At 38.1% G+C, this 25,221-nt stretch overlaps 2 protein-coding genes across 2 annotated transcripts; both read right to left on the minus strand.

Moving 5' to 3' along the window:
* Positions 1-1,232: 1,232 nt before the first annotated feature.
* LOC122662874 (uncharacterized mitochondrial protein AtMg00810-like) lies at positions 1,233-1,817 on the minus strand. The gene has a single exon (XM_043858581.1). The coding sequence runs from the start codon at positions 1,815-1,817 to the stop codon at positions 1,233-1,235; it is 585 nt and encodes a 194-aa protein (XP_043714516.1).
* A 9,367-nt stretch (positions 1,818-11,184) lies between these two features.
* On the minus strand, positions 11,185-23,707 carry LOC122660959 (expansin-like A2). Its single transcript, XM_043856224.1, has 5 exons — positions 23,533-23,707; positions 23,315-23,424; positions 23,040-23,221; positions 22,435-22,812; positions 11,185-11,196 (listed from the first exon to the last, which is right to left on the minus strand). Coding segments are annotated over exons 1-5 (828 nt in total). The 5' UTR covers positions 23,690-23,707; the 3' UTR covers positions 11,185-11,195.
* Between the last annotated feature and the right edge of the window lie 1,514 nt (positions 23,708-25,221).

A 25,221-nucleotide genomic window follows, 5' to 3' on the forward strand; every position in this document is an offset into this window, starting at 1 on the left:
GGAGGGTATATGACTCAATTTGATGCTGAAATTTGACAGATGACCAATCCAAACCTTGACCTGCATAACCAATGATGGGAATTGCTAACATCATCTTGGAAGTAGGGCCATTTTCTGTTAGGTGTGATTTCGGAAGATCAATCCATAGATTTTCCCTTAAAAATATAAATTCTTCTCAGTAAAAGTGATCCTTAATAAGTTTAACAGACTAGCAAGAAACAACCGGAACCAAAATTTTGATAATCTTTGCCTTTGAGATGCACAATTGAAGTTGTAAGAAAAATGAATTTGTTTTGTGTGTTCTTCCTGATGATAATGAGAAAATGCAACAGAGTAAAGCAATAACACATGCCAATTCACAACGTTAGAAATATCAGAAACAAGACCAAAGCATAAAGTCAAAGATTCAGATGGTTTCATACCATATGATATTCATATATGCAGTAGCTCCCTAAACTTCCAGAAGGCAAATCAAGCGGGTATCCAGTTTGAATAAATATCTGCAGATAAGTACCAATAGAGTAAAGCAGTACAAGTTTTTCCTACTTCATGTTATGTGCAAAACATAAAAACCTGGAAGGAAACTTTAAAAGTTTTTCTGAATTATAAAATGATTATAACATCAAAAGGGAAATAGGCTCTTTGGATGCAGTAACAAAAAGATACAAAGCCCCCACCTCAGGATTTTTCACCATCTCTGCAGTAAGGGCTCCTATGGACCCAGGATGCAACCTAACATCATCGTCAAGAAATAACACATACTTGTTGTCTTTATGCGTCCTCTCCACCCCAACCTGCATAGCTAGACACAACATAAATAATGGAACTATTTGATTGAGAGGAATAATTAGACTGCCAGTGTGGCAGCCCTACTTTATTTACAATAAGTGACATACAGGTACAAGTACAATAATGCCCCTATGGACAGATTTACCGTTATACCCATATTACAACACTCCCCCCTCAAGTTGGTGCATAAATGTCACATATGCCCTACTTGCACACTATAGAATGAAACAACTTACTACTTAAACCCTAGGTAAAAAAATCTGTTAACTGATCTCCAAATTTTACAATAGGAATGCATATCAATCCTTGATCTAACTTTTCTTTGATGAAATGATGATATATCTCCACATGCTTGGTGCAATCGTGTTGGACTGGCTTGTGAGCTATACTAATTGCAAACTTTTTGTCATAATAAAGCATTATAGGAAGGGAAACAAGAAGGTCTAGATTTTCAAGAGACCTTGAAGCCACATCAACTCGTAGATGCCATGAGACATGACGAGAAATTCAGCTTGAGCACTAGACCGAGCAAAAACTGCCTGCTTCTTACTCCTCCAAGTAACCAAGTTGTCACCCACAAAAGTACCATAACCTGTGGTAGATCGTCGATAATCTAGAGAACTGGCCCAATCAGAATCGGTAAAGGCCTCAACTTGTAAATAACCATGGGAAGACAGGAGGATTTCCTTTCCTAGTACAAACTTCAGGTAGCACAAGATCCAAAACACAGCTTCTAAGTGTGAGGAATAAGGATCATGCATATACTGGCTTACCAGACTAACATCAAAGGCAATGTCTGGATGAGTGTGGGATAGGTAAATCAGCTTTCCAACGAATCGCTGATACTGACCCTTATCCACTAGATCATCGGTCTTGCTAGAAATATGAACATTTGCTTCAAGAGGAGCATTTGAAAGGTTACAACCCAACATCCCTGTTTCAAATAGAAGATCAAGAGTATATTTCTGATTTTTCATTGAGATAGGAAAATATCCTTGGTGGAGCAGGCAAAACCCCAATACCGACATTACCGAGAAAATAACATAGTTTACCTAGGTCCTTGATCTCAAACTCTTGACCAAGGTAAACCTTCACTCAAGAAATTTCCTCTATGTCACTTCCAATGACTTCAATGTCATCAACGTACACAATGAGAACATCAACCTTAGAACCAGTTCGCTTAATGAACAAAGTGTGATCAGCGTTGCTTTGAGTGTAACCTATAGACACCAACTTTGTGGAATCTCCCAAACCAGGCACGAGGAGATTGCTTTAACCCATACAGGGCTCTGTTGAGCTTGCAAACCTTTCCCTTGGTTTTTTGACATAAGAAACCAAGAGGCATTTCCATGTACACTTCTTCCAGTTCACCATGAAGAAATGTATTCTTGAGTCTTGACATCAAGTTGTTGCAAATCCCATCCTAGATTCATAGCACAAGAAAGAATCACACGGATGGTGTTCATTTTTGCAATTGGTGTGAACATCTCCTGGTAATCTAAACTAAAGTCTGAGTAAATCCTCTTGCAACCAACCTGGCCTTGTACCTATCCACTGTCTCATCCATACTTTGTTTTATAGTGAAATCCCATTTGCAACTCATTATCCTTTTCTATGGTGGAAGAGAGACCAGATCCCAGGTACCATTCTTTTTCAGGACTTGCATTTTTCTTCAATCATGGCTGCCTTCCATTGTGGTTCTGTGATAGCTTCCTACCAATTCTGGGGAATGGAAAAAAATGACAAGGAAGACACAAAGGTATGATATAAAGGAGAAAGAGAGTTGTACGAAACCACCTTAGCAATAAGGTGTTGAGTACAAGATCCCGTTCCCTTTTGAACAACAATGAGTAAGTCAATAGATGGATCAGAAATAATAGGATAATCAAAGTGAGTATTACCTGATAGAAAGTTAAGGCCAGGATCAGGAGATGACGATTGGCTAGATGGTGGTGTAGGTGTCATAGGTGCCACTAAGGTGGTGTCTATTCGCTGCTCACGATGACAATGAACATATACTTTCATGGGCGGCTGAATATGAACATGTGTTTCCCCCAGAACTGAAGGAAATTGAGAGGTAGAGTCATAGGCAAAACTAGGAACAGCCGAAGGCACATCTTCACTAAACATAAGTATCCCTAAAATTCATCTTCCCGTTTCTCGATGGCAGTAGCATCGGCAGTATAGGTTGCCTAAAAGGTGTCATAAAAGTCGAGCTCATGCCACAGACTACACAACTCAGAATAGTATTGAAAAAGAGTTTAGTCTTTCTGCTTGGTCTCATGAAGCTTCTTGCATAGCTCATAAACACGGGCATCATTCCCAACCTGAGAGTATGTGTCTTGAACTGCTTTCCAAATCTTGGTTGTAGTATCCAATAGGAGATAACCTCGAGCAATCTGAGGTTGCATAGAGGTGATGAGAAAGGCCATTACCAAGGAGTTGTTAGAACTCCACTTCCACTGTAACGCATTAGTAGTGGTTTGAATCTAGATTCATAGAGCTAAATTTTATTAGAAGAAGCCATTGTCCAATTTTGCCTCTAGGTGATCTGGAATTCCACTTGAAACCCAAATTTTTACTGTTGTTTTACTACTGGTCCTTTGCCACTGGTCGTTTCGGATCAACCACTTCGATAGACCAGTGCTATTGTCTTGTGTAAATTTCACACCTGGTGTGTGGGGCCCAGTGTCTCGCACCCTGAATCATCTCCCATCACCTAATTTGACCCGTGGGAGTATTGCCCCAGCAATGTGACCATGTGGGGCCCACTTATATGCTTAAGTGCTTAGGAATAGGCCTTGAAATGTGTTTTTCTTTAAAACCAACCTAGCCAAACAGACCCTAGGTCGTCTACCCATATATAAACCATCTTAATTCCAAAAATCTTTCCTTATTCATTTCGTTGGAGGCAAAGGAGAGAAAAGAGAAGTGAAAGAAGGAGAAGAAGAAGAGGATAGGAAGAAAGAGAGCTTGGATTACTCCTTTGTGCTTGAAATCACCAAGGTAATACCCTAACCCCATGATTTTCTCCTCTCTGAACTCTTGCTAGTTCTATTTTGTATCTTTTCTGAGGTATAAACCATAGATTTACCAATCTATTAGCCCCTCTATTAAATCCTTCATATGTATGAGCTTAGGAACCCAAACCCATGAAGATGCAACCTAATCTGTTGCTGTAAATCCTTTTCTTTAGGGTTCCAGAACATAAAACACATTAATATTCAGATGTTAAAATGGTATTGTTAATTGTAGTGGCAACTCATGCTCCCTACATATGAATCCCATGGTTAGAACCCCAAACCCCCATGTATGCAAGCCCAAAACCTCTCCTTGTTTACTCTCTTTAATTTCCAGAACTTAAACCTATCATGTATTTTAGTTGCAGCCATGAAATTAGGCTTTTCTCCCATGCATGTTCGATTTTCCTTTAGGACTATGAAATTTGTCATAGAAGTAACCTACCTGTACTTCCTGAGCTTTAATTCTAGCTTTGGATTTGTAAAACTAAGCCAAAACATTGAAACTATATAAATTTTTTGGCTGTACAGGTACTGGTCAATTGCCACTGGTCGTACCAATCGACCACTACCAGAAACCTTCCCCAAATGCAAGCTTGGTCAGCCCATGGCCTGTAAAACCTTGTACTAAGCCTTTTATGTTGAACCCATTACACCCTTTTCAATTTTTACAGCTGTGATCCTACTGGTCCATTGCCACTGGTCCATTGGATGGACCAGTACAATCGACCACTACAGGGATCTTGGACTTGTGTTGCCTCTGACCTACTCTAAGGTCTGGAACATCTTGCTAAGGGTCATTTGTGTGATCCATGTTGTGAACCATGCCAATCCAGTCCTATTCTTGTATTTGAAGCTTTGGGTTGATTGCCACTGGTCCATTGGATAGACCAGTCCAATCAACCAGTACCAACCTTGAATGAAAAACTTGACCTTAACATAGGGAATTACTTAGAATAGTACCTAGGGACCCCTTTGGTGTGAGACCATGAACCCTTCCTTGATCTTTGTTGCTGCAGCCCTACTGGTCCATTGCCATTGGTCCATTGGATGGACCAGTACCAATCGACCACTGCTACTGTCTTTCCAGATTTGAGTCTGGCCTTGGTTTAAAACTTAAACCAAGGGTACCCCTGGACTCCATAGCTATTTACATAGCTATTAATGTTTGCGTTTAGTTTATTTAACCCTAGGCTTTAACAACTTGTCCGCCAACACGTATCGGAGTGCTTTTGAGGACCGACAGTCCTTCGAGCAAATAGATCTTACCAAAGGTGAGTGGGTTTTGGGTGACTGGTTGGGTTTGAATATACTATTATTTATTATTATGCTACTGGTATCATTATCAAGCATATTGCATACTTGCATTATATAAATCTTGATTGATTGATGTGAATGTGACTGTGAAATGTATTCTTTCTTGTATCGGGTGACGGTGCCGGGAAGCACTGGTGCCGCAACCCCAATTATGTTTATATTACCTTCTATTGCCTGTCATATTGGTCTGTATGCATTGTGCCATGTTGGTACCGGGTGATAGATGGAATGGAACGTTGATGCACCCAGAATACCTCTCGGGACGATAGGACTTGCATGTAGTATATCTGTGACTAGGATCTTTGTTCCCTTATGCTACGACCCTTACCAACAGGGGTTTAGGTATTGGGTAACCAGAGCTCCGGATTCTGTGGAGCGTGAGAGAGGCCAATCATGGTAGTAATGGTTATCGGGGTCTGCCACTGGGTGGTTTTGGTGGCTTCGACAGGCGTAGGCCCCCTGGTGACAATTGAGGTTTCATTGTAGCGATAAGATAAGTGACCCACAGTGACTCTTGAGTTATCACAAGTAGCATACACGATTGACTTAGTTTATGTGCTAGGTGGAAAAATGAATCTAACATGTGCATGCATCATGAACCAATGATAACTATGTGGTTGTTGTTTGTGCATTCCCTTTTTCGCTATCACTAGCTCGGTGGAGCTAACCCCCCTTGTGTGCACCTTTTTAGATGTTGATGCAGGTGATGGTTATCTCGCTGGTCTCGAGGTACAGTCCTCAGATTACGATGACATCAGTACTGAGGATCTAGAGGCGGTGACTGAGGAGCATTGTGATGGATGTCCTTGTGATGACTGTGCCTTCGGGGCATACTGATGGTTGGGACTTGGTCCCTTGATATTTTGTCTTTTGGGGCCTTGAGCCTTGTAATAACATTATCTATCTTACTTAAATTTTGGTGTAGTTACCTCGTGGTTGGCTCAAGATGGAAACTATTAACTATATCTATCACTCAGTAGTTTAAACATGATGTAACTTTTATAGTAAACGCTTTCGCTTGTATTTTCTGATCTTTGGAATATAATATTCCTTATCTTCCGCACTCTGATATTAATGTGTATCAATGTTAGTTAATGACTGTGTATCGGGACACTGCATTTGTGATCCTAGTAGCTTATTGGGATGGCAGGTGTCATCCTAGTCATCCCTTTATTGTATTTTATTCCTTGTTGGGATGGGGGCGTGACATAGCTAGTGTTTAAGCATGCAAAATCCAAACACATTTAATCAAGTAATAACACATTACCAAGTAACTAGCTAGTGTTTTAACATGCAAAATCCAAACACATTTAATCAAGTAACACATTACATTTAACTAATCCACTCTTTTCAAGAGGATTTGCTCAAATTTAAAAAAATATGAGGGTCCTCTTTTTCAGTTTTTTACATTAACTACTTATTGGGTTAATAAGTTTGATCCTGCAATCAAACCAGGTATGCAGTATATTTTGTTCTTCCTATATTCCTATAACTTTAATTCCAAAAAAAAGATTACCCAAATAAAAAAAAATTCAAGTAAAGAGTTATTTCTCATGAAGTGAAGACTGATAATCAAGAACAAGAACAAGAACATTCAAAGATGCAGTCCTGTATACATTAATTAGATATATTATGTTTTCGCTAATGAAATCGCCGAAAAACAAGCAACAATGCATAGAGGAGACCAAATGAATATTGCTAGTCTTTGCTTTAAATAACCTAGCTAATATGGTCTCCCAATGTAATAGTATTGTTGAGGTAGTTTAATTTATTGAGATTAGCTTAATTAAGGTGTTCAACATTGGAGCTCTTCCCCAACCCCACCCCCCACCCCACAGCACAACACTTGGTATTCCGGCATTTTAGAAGAGATGCCACTGAAAATGACTGACAAAATTCCTAAAGGGCAACATCTAATAACTCCTAAGTTGATGAGCTCATTGATAGTGGTGTTATGACGCATAACGTAATAGGGAGCCCACTTAAGAAAATTCCAAATAAAAGCAATGACATCACTGTTAAATCCTAAACAGATAATAAAAAAAACCCATAGAAGATGCAACCTCAACTAACAGAAATCAAATAAAGATGCAGAGATCAAAACACTGTCATAGTTGTTAAATCCCAAATAAAGAAAAACAAGGGAAAAAAAATACTCAATCTAGCTTTTGAAAATAGAAAAAAATTAAAAAGGGGAAATCTCAGTTCATTGAAGCTCATACCTTTGGGTTTCTTGTTGAGCTAGAAAAACACACCACCAGGGTTGATGCTTGTAGAGATAGAATATGCAGCACCGCAAGGAGACACAAGAATATCTCCCTGAAACCAGAACAGCAATGGATATGAAAGAGGAAGAACTAGAGATAGAGTTACCGAAGTAATGGAGATTGTAAGGAATTGTGCCGCCGCTGAGCTACAGAGGACAACGTGGGAGAGAATGGAGAGTCCAAATGTTTCTTGCCCTAGGTTGCAGAGGAGATGCCTGCGCTTCTGCCCTAAAACCAGAACGGGATCTATATGAAAGAAGAAGAAATAGGGTGGGCGAGCGAGCAAGAGAGAGAAAGCAACAGATATGGGAAGTCTGCCGCCGCTAAGCTATAGGAGACCGGGAGGTTTGCTTTGCCCTACGTTGAGAATGGAGAAGTCGAGGATGAAAGGTTTGGTTTGAGTTTTTACTTTTTAGTTTTTACACAAAAACATTGAGACCCCTCTCATATGCGTATTATACGCGTTTCATTCGAGTGTCATACGACAACCCTTAAAATGCACGTATTTATCCGACTCTGAAGTATTATATGCAATACGGCATTTTTTTCATCCAAACATTCGGGTACGCGTATAATACATGCATTTACTAAATATGTGCCTGATCAACGAAGAGCATGCCAATGAGGTGCAGCAAAACAGTATCGTACATTCGAGGGCAACAAAGTCATTTCATGTGCGCAAGAGAGAGAAAGATAAATATAGAAATGTTATTGTACCCTACCCCTTGCATATGTTTAGAATTACATAGCTAGTGGCATTTTCATAAATATACTATCCCTCTTTTATTTTAATTTTCTTTTCATTTTGTATATACTATATATGAGCTGGTTTTCATGCATGGTCGTGTATAAGAGGAATCTTCTACACTGGTTTTTAGTAACCGTCAGATTCAAGGGTTTTACTCTAAACCGTCCAAGGATAAAGTATGGTAGATATTCCTCCTATACAGTTATATTTTCAAATACACATTTATTGTTGTCTTTTGTATTTATCAATAATGATTAAAAAAAATGAATCAAATTCCATTTTTCTCATTATCAGCAACTCAACTAAACCTTTTCTCTTGCACACAAAAAAAAAATTGAACCTTTTCTCTTCCGTAGAATACTCTCTCTTCCGCAAAACACCGGTTGCATCACCTCAATCTCAAATCCCAATCGAGCATAAATCTTTTCACCCTTTTTTCTCTCATCTCATCGCCAGCCTGGAAATTCTATCTCATACTATCTTCTCGTTCTCTGCATTTCTCGGTCGGACGAAAGCTATTTGGATCTATTGCTTAGGGCTTTCTTGCAGTACTGGTAAGCTATCATTCTCCACTCCCTATTGCTCTTTGATCTTTTTGAATTATTTATTTATTTTTACTTAGAGCGTGGGTTGTTGTTATCTTTGAAACTACTCTCGAAGTATCTTCTCGCTCTCTACAAATCACCATTTTATAGAAGTGTTTTTTTTTTCATTGCTTAAGGCTTTCTCATGGTTTAGCCAAAACTATCATTCTCCATACCCTAGCAATTTCTAGTCTTTTTTTTTTTTTTTTTTTTTGGGTGGCTTGAAGTATGTATTCAAATTGTGGATTATTGGTTTCTTTGCGACACTTGAAGTTGGGAAGTTTAATCTTGCCTCTTTTTTTTTCTCTATATTCTTAGAGCATAGTTGATGTTCTAGTAAGCTATCACCCTCCATTCCCTAACGCGCTGGTCTCTGTTTATACGGGAGAAGTCTGAAAAATACCCCCTTCTTTATTTTTTCTTTCCTGAATTTTTTAAAATTTTTTTTTTTTTGGCTTGGAGTTTGTAATTGAACGGTGGGTTATTATATTCTCTTTTGACACTTGAAATCTATGTTCTAGGAAGTGGAACTAGTTGATGCTTGATTATTGTTTTGTAAGGTCAGAAGTCGAAACCATTTAATCTTGTATACCACTGATTGTTGCAAATGCAGGCATCTCTGATCTTACCTTTCAATATGGACACATCAATAGATTATAGCATTCCTTATATGGAACATGGTAAAATATGAGTCATATCAACACCCAAAATATCTTCATATTTATTCTTATGTCCAAGCGCTTATTAGAATTGAAAGTAAATGAAGTGGAAGCCGATGAAGCTATAAGAGAAGAATCAGCAGTCAATAGAAGTCAATAGCCATTAGGAAAATAGTAATTCTGCTTTTGGGGATGATGATAATGATTTTGAATATGTGAATGCTACTGGATTAAACATGGATAGTTTGGAATTTGATTTGGACAATGATGAAAGCTCATCTCTTAAAGAAGCTCCCATTGATCATCAAGCCACACATGCATCTTGTATCCATGAAATCGATGAGAGTTTATTACCTTATATTGGGCAAGATTTTCTATCAATTTCATAATACATATGCCATGGTAATAGGGTTTAGTGTTCAAAAATCTCGAGTAGAGCGTTCACGTAAAAGGATGGAACCTGATGGAAAATGTGTCATATTGTCTATAGAGTTTGTATGCTCACAAGAGGGTCACAAGCAGGTGGACAAAAAAGCTAGAGTTAAGGAATAAAATCGACATGATGAAGTTAGAATTGGATGCCATGCTTCTTTCCGAGTTAGATGTATACATGGAGTTTGGGATGTTGATAGATTCGTTAAGGAGCACAACCATGACCTTGTGTTTGAAAAAGATGCATTTCGTCTCCATTCATATTATAGTGTGACTAAGTTGTGGGTTTTGTCCTTCAACAATATTTGATGTTGTGCAACAAACATTAGGGGCCTATGCTAATGTAGGTGTCTTGGAGCAAGTGCTTATGAACTATTTAAAGCGGAAGAGTAGCAAGTACTTAGGTCGGGATTGTAAGCACATGCTACAATACTTTGATCGTGCTCAATTATAGGATCCCAATTTTATATACTCAATATCCACAAATGACGAAGGTACGTTGAATCGATTATTTTGGGCCGATGGGAGGACAAGAACTGCATATGAAGTGTTTGGGGATGCTGTGGTTTTTTACACAACCTATAAGAAAAACAGATATAGATGGCCATTTGGTCCTTTCACTGGCGTTAATCACCATGATCAATCAATTCTATTTGGGTGTAGACTAATATTTGACGAGACAAATGTATCATTTGAGTTGTTGTTTAATGCCTGAAAAAGGGTAATGGGGGATAGAGATCGAGCAACACTTGCAATAATCAAGGGTAAGGGTAAGGGAATCATAGCATCAATCCCTTGTGTATTTCCAGGGTCAAAACACTGATTTGGCTCTAGGCATATTGGCAAACACACAATAGAACACTGGGGATGTTATTTAATGCAAATGAGGATTTGAAAAATGATTATGGGTATAGTTTATATTGGAAAAAGTCTATGGAAGAATTTAAGATATGTTGAAAAAAATATCAATTGACTAAATAAAAATGGTTGGACATGTATGCTTTACGTGAACATTGGGTGCTAGTCTATTTACGAGGGACCTTCTTTGGTGGTATGAGTTCTACACAGCGTAGTGAGGGCCTTAACTATTACTTCCGAGATTATTTCAAACTATCCACCTCACTTTAGATGTTTGTTAAATAATGTGAAAGGGCAGTCGATCGTCGACGTGAGAAAGAGGTTGGTAAGGATTCTATGACATTGACTACTACCGCAAACATAACTTCAGGGAGCCCAATTAAGTTACAGGCTTTGAAGGTTTATACAAGATCAGTATTTAAGATTTTTAAAAAGCACTCTTACCAGAGTTCTTTTTTGACTGCGAATGAGACACCCTTCGATAGAGATAGTTGAAAATTTTATGTTGGCATTTTCAATGTTCTGAATTAGCATAGATGTGTTGTGACATACAATAAAGCCCAAGATAAAATTAGATGTGCATGCAAGATGTATGAATTCATGAGACTTTGTTGCAAACAAATTTTAAAGATCCTCCAAAAGCTTGATTGCCAAGGGATTCCATTGAAGTATATACTAAATCATGGACTATTGATGCTAGGAATATGATAAGTGCTCGTGACATGAGGGATGATAGGATGGGTGCTATCGTTCCTTGTTATTTCTGAGATTTGCAAGATGTCATTAAGAAGGTCATGGATGTTGCATGCTTATCATGGGAGCATTGTGATGGTGCAATTCTTGGTTTGAAAGAATTTTTTCAAAAGGTTACCCTTATGCCACCTCCTGTTGTAACACATGTTTCACAAGACTTCACACTGCCTAGCGAGTTTGTAGGACTTGGTTATGGGAATGATTGTATGGGCACTCTTAAGAATCTCATACCAACGACAATAGTTGGCCGTCCTAAGCAGTCCCAAGAGAAGCATTCTATGGAAGAAAATAATAAGAGACAAAACAAATATTCGATTTGTAAGGAGCTTGGGCACAATCGGCTCACCAGTAAGAAGGTATACTTTAATTGCATATCTTTTAAACCCTCATACGAACAATCAATTGTAAAATTACTTGCCAAATTTTATATCCCACTTATAAGCTAAATATTTTGTTATATTTGACTCAATGTTTGGTGTTGCAGACAAGGGTTACTATAGCGGGATGACCCATGCTTGTACCGCTCCACACTTAGTGAAGTAAATGGTATGGCTATAGAGGTTCTTCAGTAGGATTTAAAATTGTCGATTTTGAGATAATAGAATGAATCTTAAATTGATTTAAGACTGTTAACTAATACTCATCCAAAAAAATAACAAGAGCTAACTAATAGAAGATAGGAGTTATTTATATCCAATTATAATTGTTTCATGCCTTCTCATTATTCTGTTATGTAACTACTATTTGTTAGGGTTTATCGTCTCATTAGCTAAACTCAACCTAAACATACCATTTAAAGAGTAAGCACATCCAAAATAGAAAGAATTAACAGACAGTGCTACTCTACCACTATTAAAAATAATAGACATGTCAGCATCAAGCAAAATTTCAATTGAAATTAAGTTATTTTCAAAACCAGGAAAGACATTAACATTTTTCAAAGTAAGTATTTTGTCTGATGATAGAACCAAGTTCGCTATCCCTTGTTGAGCCACTTCCACGATGTTTTCATTTGCAACAGTGACAGTCTCTGCGACTTAAACAACATCAGTTAGCAGGTTCTTGTTATTACAAACATGACAAGTCGCTCCAGAGTCTAACCACCAATCTGAAGATGTACTGGCCAACCCCTTACCCTTGCCAACTATGGGGACAAAGTTAGTAGGTTCAGTCTTGTCCACTATCATGTGAACTTCATTCTTTGGTGTGTCAGTGTTTCCTTTCTTAGGACCCCTACACTCATATGCATAGTGACCTCACTTTCCACAGTTGTGGCACTTGCCCTTCTTTTTAAAGTTAGTCTTTTTGACCTCCAACTGTTGGGGTTCTTTCTTAGATGGCTTGGACTTCCTAAGATTTTTCTTGGATTATGAAACTAAATTGGCAGATGCTTGTTGTTGTTTCATCATCTCCAAGTTGTTCTTGGCTCTATTCTCGTCTTCGATTCTAATGAACTGTTTGAGATCATCCAGCCCCATTTGTGCTTTCTTCCTATACATCTCAGTTTTAAAGGAATACCAGGTAGAGGGTAACTTGAAAATAATTGTACCCACTAAGAATGCATCAACAACAGGGATATTCTCTTGGTTCAATTTTGTTCTCAAGTTCTCAAAGTCTGTTATTTGAGGAAGTATTTTCTTGTCTTCTTGAAACTTGAAATCCATGAACTTATCAACCAAGTGGGTCTTTGATAGTTCCTCATCTTTTTTGAATTGGGCTTCTAGGTTTTCCCAAATCTCTTTTGCAGTCTTATATCTACTATAGGTCTCTGTCAGCCTATCTGACAGTCAGTTCAATAGGTAGTCTTTGTAAAAGTTCTCATCACTTATCCATTGGGCTTCAGTTAGATCCGTGCAATCAGAAAATTCATTTACCATAGTGTAGAAAATATTAAGGTACTTCAGTCCAAACTGAGTCCTCCTTTTTCAAGAACTGAACTTAGAGCCACTAAATCTTTCCAATTTGACCATCTTAATTGGAACAACATGTTTCTCCATTATTATGTGATTTATTTATATGTCCAAGGAAAAATTCAAATAAAAATAAATGTTCCAAGGAACAATCACACCTGAGATGGAGAACCCTGGATTTAGGCGGTGGAGGAAGGATCGCGACGTTGCAATGACGTCGATACTCGCGACGTGAATGCTGGTGCTGGTTAGCGCGGGTCGCCGGCTGCAGGTGGCTTTGATTGGTTGTGAATAACCAAAAGCTTTTAACAAGAACGGTGCCTTCAAAATTACCCTTTTTGGATTTCCTTTAACCAAAACCAATTAAACTTTGAGGATAAACCGAATTCTGCTAGATATCCTTTGCTCTCCTTTCCTTTTTTTTTGTGGTCAATCAATCCAATCAAAAACTTAAAAGTTTTGACAAATAAAAAATAAAAGGTTCTCTGCTAAAAACGAATCCAGCAAGCTTCCTTTGGTTTTCCTTTTTTTTTTTTAATCAAATCAAACTTTGATTAATGCTTACGGAATCAATGCAAAATTTGTTCTTTTGTTGCTTTATTGACAATCAATCAAGGCTGCCCATCACTCAATGTTACCCATCAATCAAAGCCTTTTGGAAAACCTATTTGACACACAGAAGACTTCTATTGTTGTTTCAAAATCAGAGTCGTAACCGTGATGAACGAGAGAAGACAAAAACCAGAGTCGCGTACCTTTTTTTTCATTGTTAATCACCAAACCACCAACGCCGATCACCAGAGACGTGATTCCAATAGCTGAAGCCGATCTCTCAAAAAACCTGTAGAATTACGACGTACGATCAACAAGGCACAAACTTGATTCTAAAATCCGAAAAGGTTTTGCACGATTGAGACGAACAATGAAGCCGATCGTTCTTCTCCAAAGCCGATCAAGGAGGGAAACAAAATTAATTTAATGCTTTAAGATTATTAGGGTTTAGGGTTTAAGCATTGGTTGCTTAAAGCATTATACCCTGTGTATCAAGTTTGGAATACCCAGGATGTTGCCTCCAGCTAGTATTTATAGGAAAACTACGGTTTAGGTCAGATGGGCTAATTACTAGATTACCCCTCACAGCCTGAGCCATCATACAAGTAGGATTATATTAGAACATATAAATGGATATTACCATAATACCCTTACACTATTTACACTAATGATTTTCCATTACCCCTGAATAGGAGAGATTATTCTTCAGCTTCATTAACACTAACATTTCTTGTTCCAATGCCTATCCATTTCAAGGTATATATGGATTTTTATGTTATATCTATATACATATTTGGCTTGTATAGGATCTGAATAAGATATGTTTGGCTGTATTTTCTCAGTAGGTCGTAAGTTGGCCACAATGAGTAGTTGCGTTACAACATTATTGTTTAATGCAATATTGGGTATTAGACTTCTTATATATGCTTCATATTTTACATTTTATAATTGTTTTTTACTAGCATGATTTTCTGGCTTAAGATGTAGAATGGATAACAATAATTCAAATAATGTATGTAATTGTTTCTTAGAAGTGTGATTTCAGTCTTAAATGATTGATATTCTTGAAGGAGCTCTGCTAATAAGAAATGCGTATCTACCATTTATAAAGGAACATGGAAAGATAAGCTCCAACTGGTAGTAATCCCAACCTGTATATATATATATATATATATATATAGGGTCATTTCTTATTTTTTGAACATATAAAGAACTTGTGAGACTGAAACACAATCATTTGAGTTCTTATGTCCATTGAAGTGAAAATAGAGGTAAGCTACTCATATCATCTATCACCCTTCCACCTCCAATAAAACTTGCTGGTCTTTCCACCAAGTCTATTCATGTGACGTTCTTCCATTGGCAAGAATTGTGCAATATGACATCTTTAGACTGATGCATCCACCCACAAAAACGTGTTTTGATAGCAGTTTGTTGTGATAGAAGGTCCTTGGGAAATTTAGGACCATAGAAGCAAGCGTGGGTAATTTAATAAGGAACTATGTTTAATTACATTTTCCTTACCCAATATGGAGAGAAAATTTACAAGTGATTTAAAGGAACGGCCTCATCCAAGATAGCCAACAAGGTAAACATCGATCTTTGGACAAAGTTATTGGAGTGAATACTAGAACTCTTCCCATCATAATGTTCAACTTGCAATCTTTCTCATTCTTAACTCTCTCACAAACAAGAATATAGACTACACAATCAAATAAACTGACCAATACCAATTAGCAAAGCTTCAACTGTGAAGATTTCATCCAGTTAAAATAAGGCATACAAAGAGTAACAACTCAAGACAAATTGGTCAATATCAATTAGCAAAGCTTTAACTATGAAGATTTCATCCCGTCAAAATAAGGTATATAAAGAGTAACAACAATGGCAAATTGACCAACACCAATTAGCAAAGCTTCAATTGTGAAGATTTTATATAGCAAAAAAAAAACATACAAAAAGTAACAGCCATAGAGCTTTTGCCTTGAGCATTATAAGGAAATATATACTACTGGGCTAATACACCATCCTACTATAGAGTATCACTTCCGTCCCACTCTAAATCCTTCCAAAATTGAGTACCAACATGAACATTGCAAAATGAAAAAAAAATAAAAAAATATATATATATATATATATCGTAATAAGTAATGAGGAACAAAAAAGAGACAGAAGTCTCCAAAACTGGAAAATCCCCAAAATTCCGACCAAAGAGGTCTATAAACAAGACTTAATCAACTTCACTGAAGCCATAAGCACAGTCGAACAAACAATAGACTACAGCCCAAATATGCAGGAGATCTGCCTGCTTAACCCCAAAAGTCTTCAAGACCTAAAACAAAAATACAATTACGTCCACATCGGACTCATCCAAGTTGCTATCAAACCCCTTCACCGGGAAGGTCTCAATACCTCTGTCCTCTTAGCCCTAAGAGATACTAGGTTCCTCAAATTTGACGACTCCCTGATCGGAGCAATAGAGACCAGTATGTGCTACGGACCCGTACACTTCAACTGCTACCCAGACATAAGTCTAGGTCTCAAAGATGAGAACATATATATATATAAGTTTAATGTTAAGTTCATAACATTATCAGTTGGGAAAAAAAAATAACCCATACAATTAAATTACCTGGCAAAAAAATTGAATATGTGCTCTTGTACTATGTGTCACAATGCATAATTTTGAGGACAACAACCCAATTGCTTCAGCTAGTTCTCCAACAAAGTGCACTATGTTCATTTGAGTACCAACATAAACATAGTACTATAGGATGGAATTGATTTGATGTGTTCCTGTTCAGCTGTATAGTACTATATGATGAAATTGATTTGAACATGGTGCACTTTGTTGGAGAACATAGTACCATGTTCAACGGAGTATTTATCACCATTTATTTCCATATTAGTTATCTTTCCTTTGCAATTCATTTATCTTGTTTTGATTTCAACAAGAACACATCAAATCAATTTCCCTAAGCCTATAGCGGACAAAATGCATCATATTCTAATTGCATAGGGATTAGGGAAATTGATTTGATGTGTTCCTGTTGAAATAATCGAAACAAGATAAATGAATTGCAAAGGGAAGATAACTAATATTGGAATAAATGATAAACAAGGGTATGGAGTCCGTGGACTTAAGTGTGTGTGAAGTTCGCACAGTGTGTTTGTAAGGCTATATATAACCAGCTATATTTTCGTTATAAGTAGTCATTGCTCTACTTTCTTCTTCTTATAGTAAATTGGTACCAGAACCATGTTTGCTTAAGTCCTTCTTAGTCTTATTCGACAGAGCTGAGAGTGAGTGAAAGAGGGAGAGAGAGAGCAAGTGGAGAGAGTTTTTTTTTTTGATAAAGAAGTGGAGAGTGAGTGAGTGAGAGAATGAGAGAGGGGACCTCTTTAAGGAGTAAGAGGATGCGAGAGAGATAGAGAGAGGGAGCTGCAAATAAAGGGAATCTTAAAAATAAAGCTGAAAACATCTTATCAAGGTCGACATTTGACAAGATGTCATCTGCAGCAACAGAGTTCAAAGGCATTTTGCCCTATCCCCATGGGAACCAATGTACAAATTATATTTTATCCAATTTAATGCTGGCTTTTCCTATTGAGTATTACATAAATTGATATGTTTGTCCTCTAGTTACTAAACCAAATCTTGCCTTTCATTACCTAATAATTGCTCTGTCGAATAAGGCTAAGAAGGACTTAAGCAAACATGGTTCTAATACCAATTTACTATAAGAAGAAGAAGGTAGAGCAAAGGATGCTTATAACGAAAACATAGCTGACTATATATAGCCTTACAAACATATTGTACGAACTTCACATACACTTAAGTCCACTGACTCCATACCCTTACAAGCACACTAATGATACAACACAAAAGGTTAAAAGCAATCTTCACCCCATTACAAGATAAAATAAATATAAAAGACAACAGAATTGAGTGACTTTAATCAATATTTGGACCACTGTCACTATAGTAGGACCCATCAAAAAAATAAATGTCTGAAAATCCACGTAGTTCTCCATTATATGATGGATGTCTGGATCCTGAAGGACGTCATTTGTCTCTCATGCATGTCAAGTGGTATTAATAAGACACTTAGGTAAGTAAGAGGGGTCCACTTGATTATGAGAGCACAAGGTGCGCATAAATTGAAGTCATTCTTCCTTTTTTTTCAATATACTGGGCAAATAAGTCATATTCACTGGTGCTTAACAGTTAGAATGTGGGGCTGAAGGCCATATAATGGTTTGACAAGATATTGGGTTCAACAAAGTTGGGGTGGATGTGATCTGGAGGTCTGTGAAAAAGAATAGTGATAAAATTATCATCACTAGGGAGAGAAGACAAGATGTCATTCCATCTGAGGATAGGTGTAAACAGGGTAAGGAGTTTGGCAAAGTATGAGGATATTCGGAGACCTGGATAATCTCTTCGTCCTAGAGGGAGTTGGCTACTAATATACCTGATAAGGTAATGGTGAAGGACAGAAATGGGGAGGCAAAGGACTATGTGGTAGACTATAAAAAGATGCCAGAAAAAGACAAGGAATTCTTTCTCAAAGAGATAGAATTTGTCTATGGTAAAAAGAATGAGAGATGGATGAGAGGGATGACAGACCATCCACTTGTATTATAAATCATATTGGTATACAAAGACTGGGAGGAGGTCTTGGTAGGTTTGTTTGCTGTAAGCTATCATGGTTCTTCCAGAAGTTGTCACTATAGACTTCCGGTGGTAGCCTTAGTAAAAATGGGCTAGGATCTGGGGGTTCTCGGTCGTCAGGGGGTATGGAAGAGGATGAAGCTCCTGGGATTGGGGTAAAAAGCATACAAAGGGGGAAAACAGGTATAATGGTTTGGATTGTCTTTTCTCTTGATATGTTTGACTTTGAATGACCATTTGAAATCATCGGTGAAACCTCCTTTGTTGCGTGGATGAACGCAAAACCAAGCAATTGTGGCTCGCCTCAAAGCAAGATGTGGAATAGAGCTCCCCGGTATTTATAGAATAAGGAGGAGATGAGCGGTTGGGAGAGTCCTAGTATGGTAGAGTCCTTGTTGAAGGTTCTCCGCGTGGCGGAGTGGAGAGTTATTTTGGTCGGACTCTTATTAGGTAAGTCCATCGTGTTCGCCTCCTTGATTCTGGATGTCGTGAGATCCGGGTCAGGGAGCCTCGATGGAGGGGGCTCGCCTACGAGGTCGGCGTGGGTGGCCATGGAGATCGGCCGTGGGTGATGGAGTCGGCCGAGAGTTGTCTAGTGCTAAATCCATGCCGCCGCGAGGTGGTCCGATTGCACTTCAAACATTCAATCATTATTTATCATTATAAGGCGGAGATAACTAATATTGAAATCAATGGATGAGAAGATAAGTAGTACTGAAAGCACAAAATGAACCCTACTATTAAATCATTCATTTAAATGTCCAACAAATTTTGTATGGTGAACAAGAAGTTCAATGGAAGCATTGTAACATATCAATTTTCCTATTCATAACCTCATACTCATTGATTTATAACAAATCCCCGCAGAACCAGAAATTTTCTCACTAATATTGAAATCAATGGATAATCAATTAATCTATTCATTACCTCATACTCAATGAAAATTGTTATTGGGTTTCATTCGGTTTGATTTTGGTTTGGATATCGGTCAGCTTGGTGCGGTCCAATTTTCAGCCGGCCCCGTCATACCGGCATACCCCAACCTAAAACCAAACCGATAAGGATCGATTCGTTTCAGTCCAGGGTTTTTTTTTTTTTGTCGATTTCGGGCGTTTTTACCGGTTAGGGCTAGGTTTTGATACCATTGATGATGACTCTTTAGTTTCTTTTTCACCTTAAAAGGAGAATAAAAAGATTCCTTTCTAAAAGAACGAGGAATAAAAAATTTGCTCTTGTCACATTTGCCTCTAAGACTAATCAAAATTCAAAATATGAAATAAAAGTGCAATATTTTCCTTCAATTAAGTACTTGAAGTGTGCACAAAAAAGTTCTCTTCATTTTTATTTTTTTTGAAAGGAAAATATAGCAACATTGAAAAAATACAAATATGAGGTATTCGAACCAGCTTTTTTATTATTATTAATGGGTTGATGTTCTCTATGCCGAAGCACAGGCTGTGCAGACACGTGGGGGCAGCATTTCCACCATCCATGGAGGCGGGGTGGTCATTTCGCCCACCCCATGTGTCTGGGACAGTCTGCGGCCCCCAGCGCAGAGTACATTTTCCCTGTTATTATTATTATTATTTTGAGTGCAACCAACTTTAGTTTTTACCATGCTAGGCCGCATTATATATTAACTCTGGGTTGGGGTGTCAATTCCAAGTCCAGCTCGATTATTAATCGTGTTGGGCCTAATCCCGCTATGTTTATAATAGGTCGGTCCCGGAGTGGGATTCTAGTCCGCCAAGCGTTTGATCAGACCAACCGATTATAAGGCCGTAGTAGCCTGCCCGGTTAAAGCCCAACCCTTTAATATTGCTCGCAATTTCCATTTTTTATTATTTTTCCCTCCAATGCCCATAAACTAAATACAATTATCATAGAAACATCAATCAAACTGATTGAAAACATCTAGTGTTTTGTAAGAATCTATGGAAATCCTGAATATTTATTATTTCTATTTGTTTCTACTCTCTTCACAAAGAGGGAGGAAGATAACTGATTTGAAATATCTACCTCTCTCTCTCTCTCTCTGCTATGCTGATAGTTTCTGATATATCAATAGGGAGATGTTGATAAACTTGTTGGATAAGCTCTGTGAGTAAGAGAACGCCAAAATGGGGATGGGATCGAGCTCACCTCTCTGTGCATATAATTTTGTGTATCTTCCCATTGATTTCAGACACTTACCATACTCTCTACCTTTTTTAATCTTTCATTTCAGCCTTTGCTTGGAGTTGTTAAAGACAGTTTTAATAATTGCTTTCTCTCTTTTCTCTTTTAATTCCTTCATTCAGTACAAGGGTTAACAAGGATTAACCATTCGTTAACTTCACAAGTAAGGCAGTAGTTGATCGGTTTACAACTTCATAGCATGGATATAAATGGCATCTTTTTGCTACAAGGAAGACTATCAAATCGATGATGCAAGGTTACAGGTCCTTTCATTCTCTTTTCAAACTCTCATTTCTCATCTTTTTATGTGTTTTTGATCAGATTTTCTATTGGGCTGCACTGTTTAGAGCCTGTTTAAAGACCGTCTAGAGTTAAACGTGCCCATAGCCCGGTTAAGGCCCGATTCTAATATTCGATTATAACTTAAGATCGACCGAGCCCGTCCAAGTTTAGCCTGATTAGCTAAGTTGCCGGTCACAGTGCAGGGCTTGAAATTGGTTAAGTCTGATTAGGCCCAACCGATTGACACCCCTTGTCCCTGGGGTGCAGCTGGAGCCGTGCCAACCTGAGCCGGAGTTGGGACTTCCTCATTCTTTTTTGCCACCAATCCCAGCCCATGGGCTCGGGCATGGTTGTAGAATTGCTAACTTGAACTTGGGCTGAAGCAATTGATAATCCCTTCACCCATAGAGTAAAGCCTTTATCAATAAAAAATAATGCTCTCAAAAATATAATCCTTCATATAAATTTGACGATTCCACTCCTAAAATATAACCAACAACAAATGAATTACACTAATCTATAATAAATTAAAGGTAAAGGCCGGCACGTCAGCATTGTGCTCAACCTGAGTTTGTTTCTCTCCCACCCCCTAAACCCCCTACCCTTTGCGTTGAGCCCAAGCACAACCACTCTCTTCAGGAAAGCCAGCCACGTGCCCAACTCCTACATAATTTTTTTTTTTTATTTTGGTAATCCCTCTCCCTAAATTGAATAACCACCATTTAAGACTAAAATTATCATTGAAAAATAAATAAATTTCAAAAGTCCAATAAAATTTTCGTTAGGATAGGTAAAGTCAAATAAATTTGTTATGCAGTTGATGTAAAAGTCAAAAGTAGCAAGGGATTAATAGATATGAGCCATGAGATAGGGTTTTAACTAATGGGTTGGGCCTTAGAGCTTGCACATGTGCAGTGGCCAATGAGAATTACACGTGCAAGCATTGACTTGGGATCTTTTTTTCCTCCAGTTTTCTGCCCGCCCAGTCCCTCTAACAAGAAGGGAGGGCACAATGACCACCCTACCCTTGCCCAAACACATTGCCCGAGTGGGGTACACCTCCCCTTATTAGAGGGACTGAGGAACTAGGCCAGACAGGGAATTGGAGGAGATACTTATTGAGTAAGAGTTTTTACCTTTCAATAATGGAAGCAGGGCGGTATTGTGTCTAGGCGCAGCCGCGCAGGAGCCATGCGTCCAGAATGCGTTTTTTTTTTTTATCCCATGAATGATTTTATAAAAAGTTGGACAAAGAAACATGTTGTACATTGTGGGTCACAAAAATGTGAACATGTTTACAACAATTAGAAGCTCCTTATTTGGCTGCTTCTTTACAAGTAACGAATCAACCTAAAATGTGTATGGACTAAAAAAACTAAACCACTCTAGTAGTTCTACCATATGTACAACTACTTCCAATCCTTATCATCGCAAGTGGAACAACCTTCTTGGGCTATATCACTGATCTGAACACCAGTATCGTATATAACTCCAACCTTCCAATCAGCCGGAAGGACTTTAGTTGCCCACACCCACTTCCCATCATACCCTCCCGTCACCACCAACCGGAACTGCAACGATCCTGCCGGAACCCTACTTGTGTCCCACACCGCTCCATATTTCCTGCTCATGAAATTCCAACTTGAAGAACCAACCTGAGCTACATCCACGCCCATAATGTCCGTTTGCCCACCTTGGTACAGAAACTTGATTGCTAAGTAGTGTGGTTTTTGGCTTGTCTCTTCCACTCGTACAGATAGATTTTGGTTTTTATAATCACAGGGTATCCTGCACCATTCAATCAACAAATTCTACATCAAAATGGGGTCCATTCCTTTAATTTTCGTTCCATTTAGTTGACTTAAATGACACTTATGTACTTACAAAAAATAAATAAATAAATAAAAAATATGACACCTATGTTGATAATTGAAATACTAAATTCTGAAAAAAGATTGAGGCACAAGCACGCAATGTGTTTGGTTAATTGTCCCTAAGAGAAGAAGTCACTTTACCGTTTGTATTCCACGGGGACATTTACAAGCTTCAAAATGTCTTTTGCCATTCCCTTGCGGGCCATAGCCATGAATGCTCTCCCACTGAGAACGAAATCTGTTTGGTTATTCTTCTTATTAAGATCAGTTAAAATAACTTTAGTCCCTTCTCTGCTACACAGGTTCTGGTTCTTGCACCTTATCTGCAACAAAAATAAAAGTCCCCAAATACTTAATTTAACGTACAATCAACAATCAAAACAGAGGGAGATCTGGGAATTAACTGATCGACATACCTGAAAGCAACTTCCACAGCCAACTCCATCTCTATAAATCGAAGAAACAGCAGCAGCAAGGTGTCCACCATTAAAGCCCAAGGCCAAGGAGCTATACCCACAACTGCCAGCTGCGATAAATCAACAAAATAAACATTACCCATCAAGTATTTCAAAGCAATATCATCTGGGTCTCTGCCCTTTCCTCTAAAAATTGCAATTCAAAGAAAGGAACTTACAGGAAAGAGGAGCAGAGGAGGAGAAATAAGTCGCTTTGGATTGATGAACGCATCTGTCGCAAGCAGTTGCAGAGGAGAAGAGAATGAAAAGAAAACACAGGTAGATGGCCATCTTTGTGCGATTCTGATTACGAAAGAAGATAAGATCGTAATCCATTTATAGAGAAGAGTGGAGTACAGATGCTAATAAAAAACATTGACAGAGGTTGTAACGAAAGGGATAGGAATTTGCAAAAACGCGGCGCATAAAGGAAAATTTTTGGGCCATATCTCACCGACTCTCGAATCCCCTTCAGCACGCGCACAAAGTCCACAAAACAGGGAAACAAACAGATGTACTGTTTAAAACTTACCGCTGCTGTACTGCTGTGAGCGACAAAACGGAGTCCAGTTGTGTTTGATTGCTTTTGTTTATTGGTTTTCTTGACTCCATGGATGATATGTCCATGCAAAGAACGAAACTTCCACCATTGACTTCTTGTGGAATTTTTTACCTCTATGAACTTATCTACTCCTGTTCTTAGCTGTCGTTCTAGTTTGTACATAGAGAGAGCACTTTGGCTCTTTCTATGGATCCCTCCGGCCTAATGGTTCTGGTGAAAATGACAAAACAGCATTGGACCTATGGCCAACCTACCTCATAGGTAGGTAATTTGATTAGTAGGGTATTGGTGGGTTTCACATCAAAGATAAAAAAAAAATAGTCTTATATTGGAAATGAATGAAAAATATGGGAGTTTATAGGATACTTTGACACCCTCTTCTTAAATGATTAGGAGGATGAATTCTATCGAAGTCCTTAACAAGTGATATTAAAACCAGATTTGACAGGGTAAGGGTATGGGAACTCAATTTAAATCTTGAATGCTCCCTATTGATGGATAATTGAGAAGAAGATCCATTTTGAGCAGTGCATCAAAGTGAGCTATTACTTCATTTATGTTAGAAATTAACAACACAATGGAACAATGATTTACAAAAGAAAAACGTAGAAGAAGATCAAATACACACAAAACACAGATTTACGTGGTTCACCCAAGGTAGGCTAATTCCACAACTGAGTGATAAGTTGAGCTTTCACTATTTCGATGATAGTGATACAATACAAGCCCTAACCCCCTATATATAGCATCTCGCACAGTACATTATGAAGAAACCCTAATCTCTAAAAATACAAAATTGCCCCCAGTATGAACGACTCCCGAAAATTTGGGTAGAAAAAAGAATCACCAATACTTTTTGAATTAAACTGAGATCAGGCTTCACCAATAACAATTTCTGTTGGAGTGGAATCCGACATAAATGTTTATAGTGTAGTTTTTTTTTTTTGGGTAATAATGTTTGTAGTGTAGCTAATTGTGGGAATGTGGGTTCTAAGAGTAAGGTTGTGGAGTAGTGCTAAATATTGATTCTCTTCACTTCATCACAAAAATAGAGATGAAGAAAGGAATGTGTAAAGTGATCTTGAAGAATCGAGTAGGGTTCTACCAATGTCTATATTTCCCTCTTTCCAAGCAAGAATAATGGCACCAGAAACGCAACAGCTAGCTATGGTCCTAAATCTACAATAGAATATACACTAAAAGATAACTTGTGCTTCCCTAGTTACCACCTAAACCATTCTCTGTGTGGGTGGGTGGAGCTGCCAATAAAGCAAATCGTAAGTCCAATTGCTTTAAACTAAATAGA

The sequence above is a fragment of the Telopea speciosissima genome, chromosome 5 (genome assembly GCF_018873765.1).
Source record: "Telopea speciosissima isolate NSW1024214 ecotype Mountain lineage chromosome 5, Tspe_v1, whole genome shotgun sequence".
NCBI lineage: Eukaryota > Viridiplantae > Streptophyta > Magnoliopsida > Proteales > Proteaceae > Telopea > Telopea speciosissima.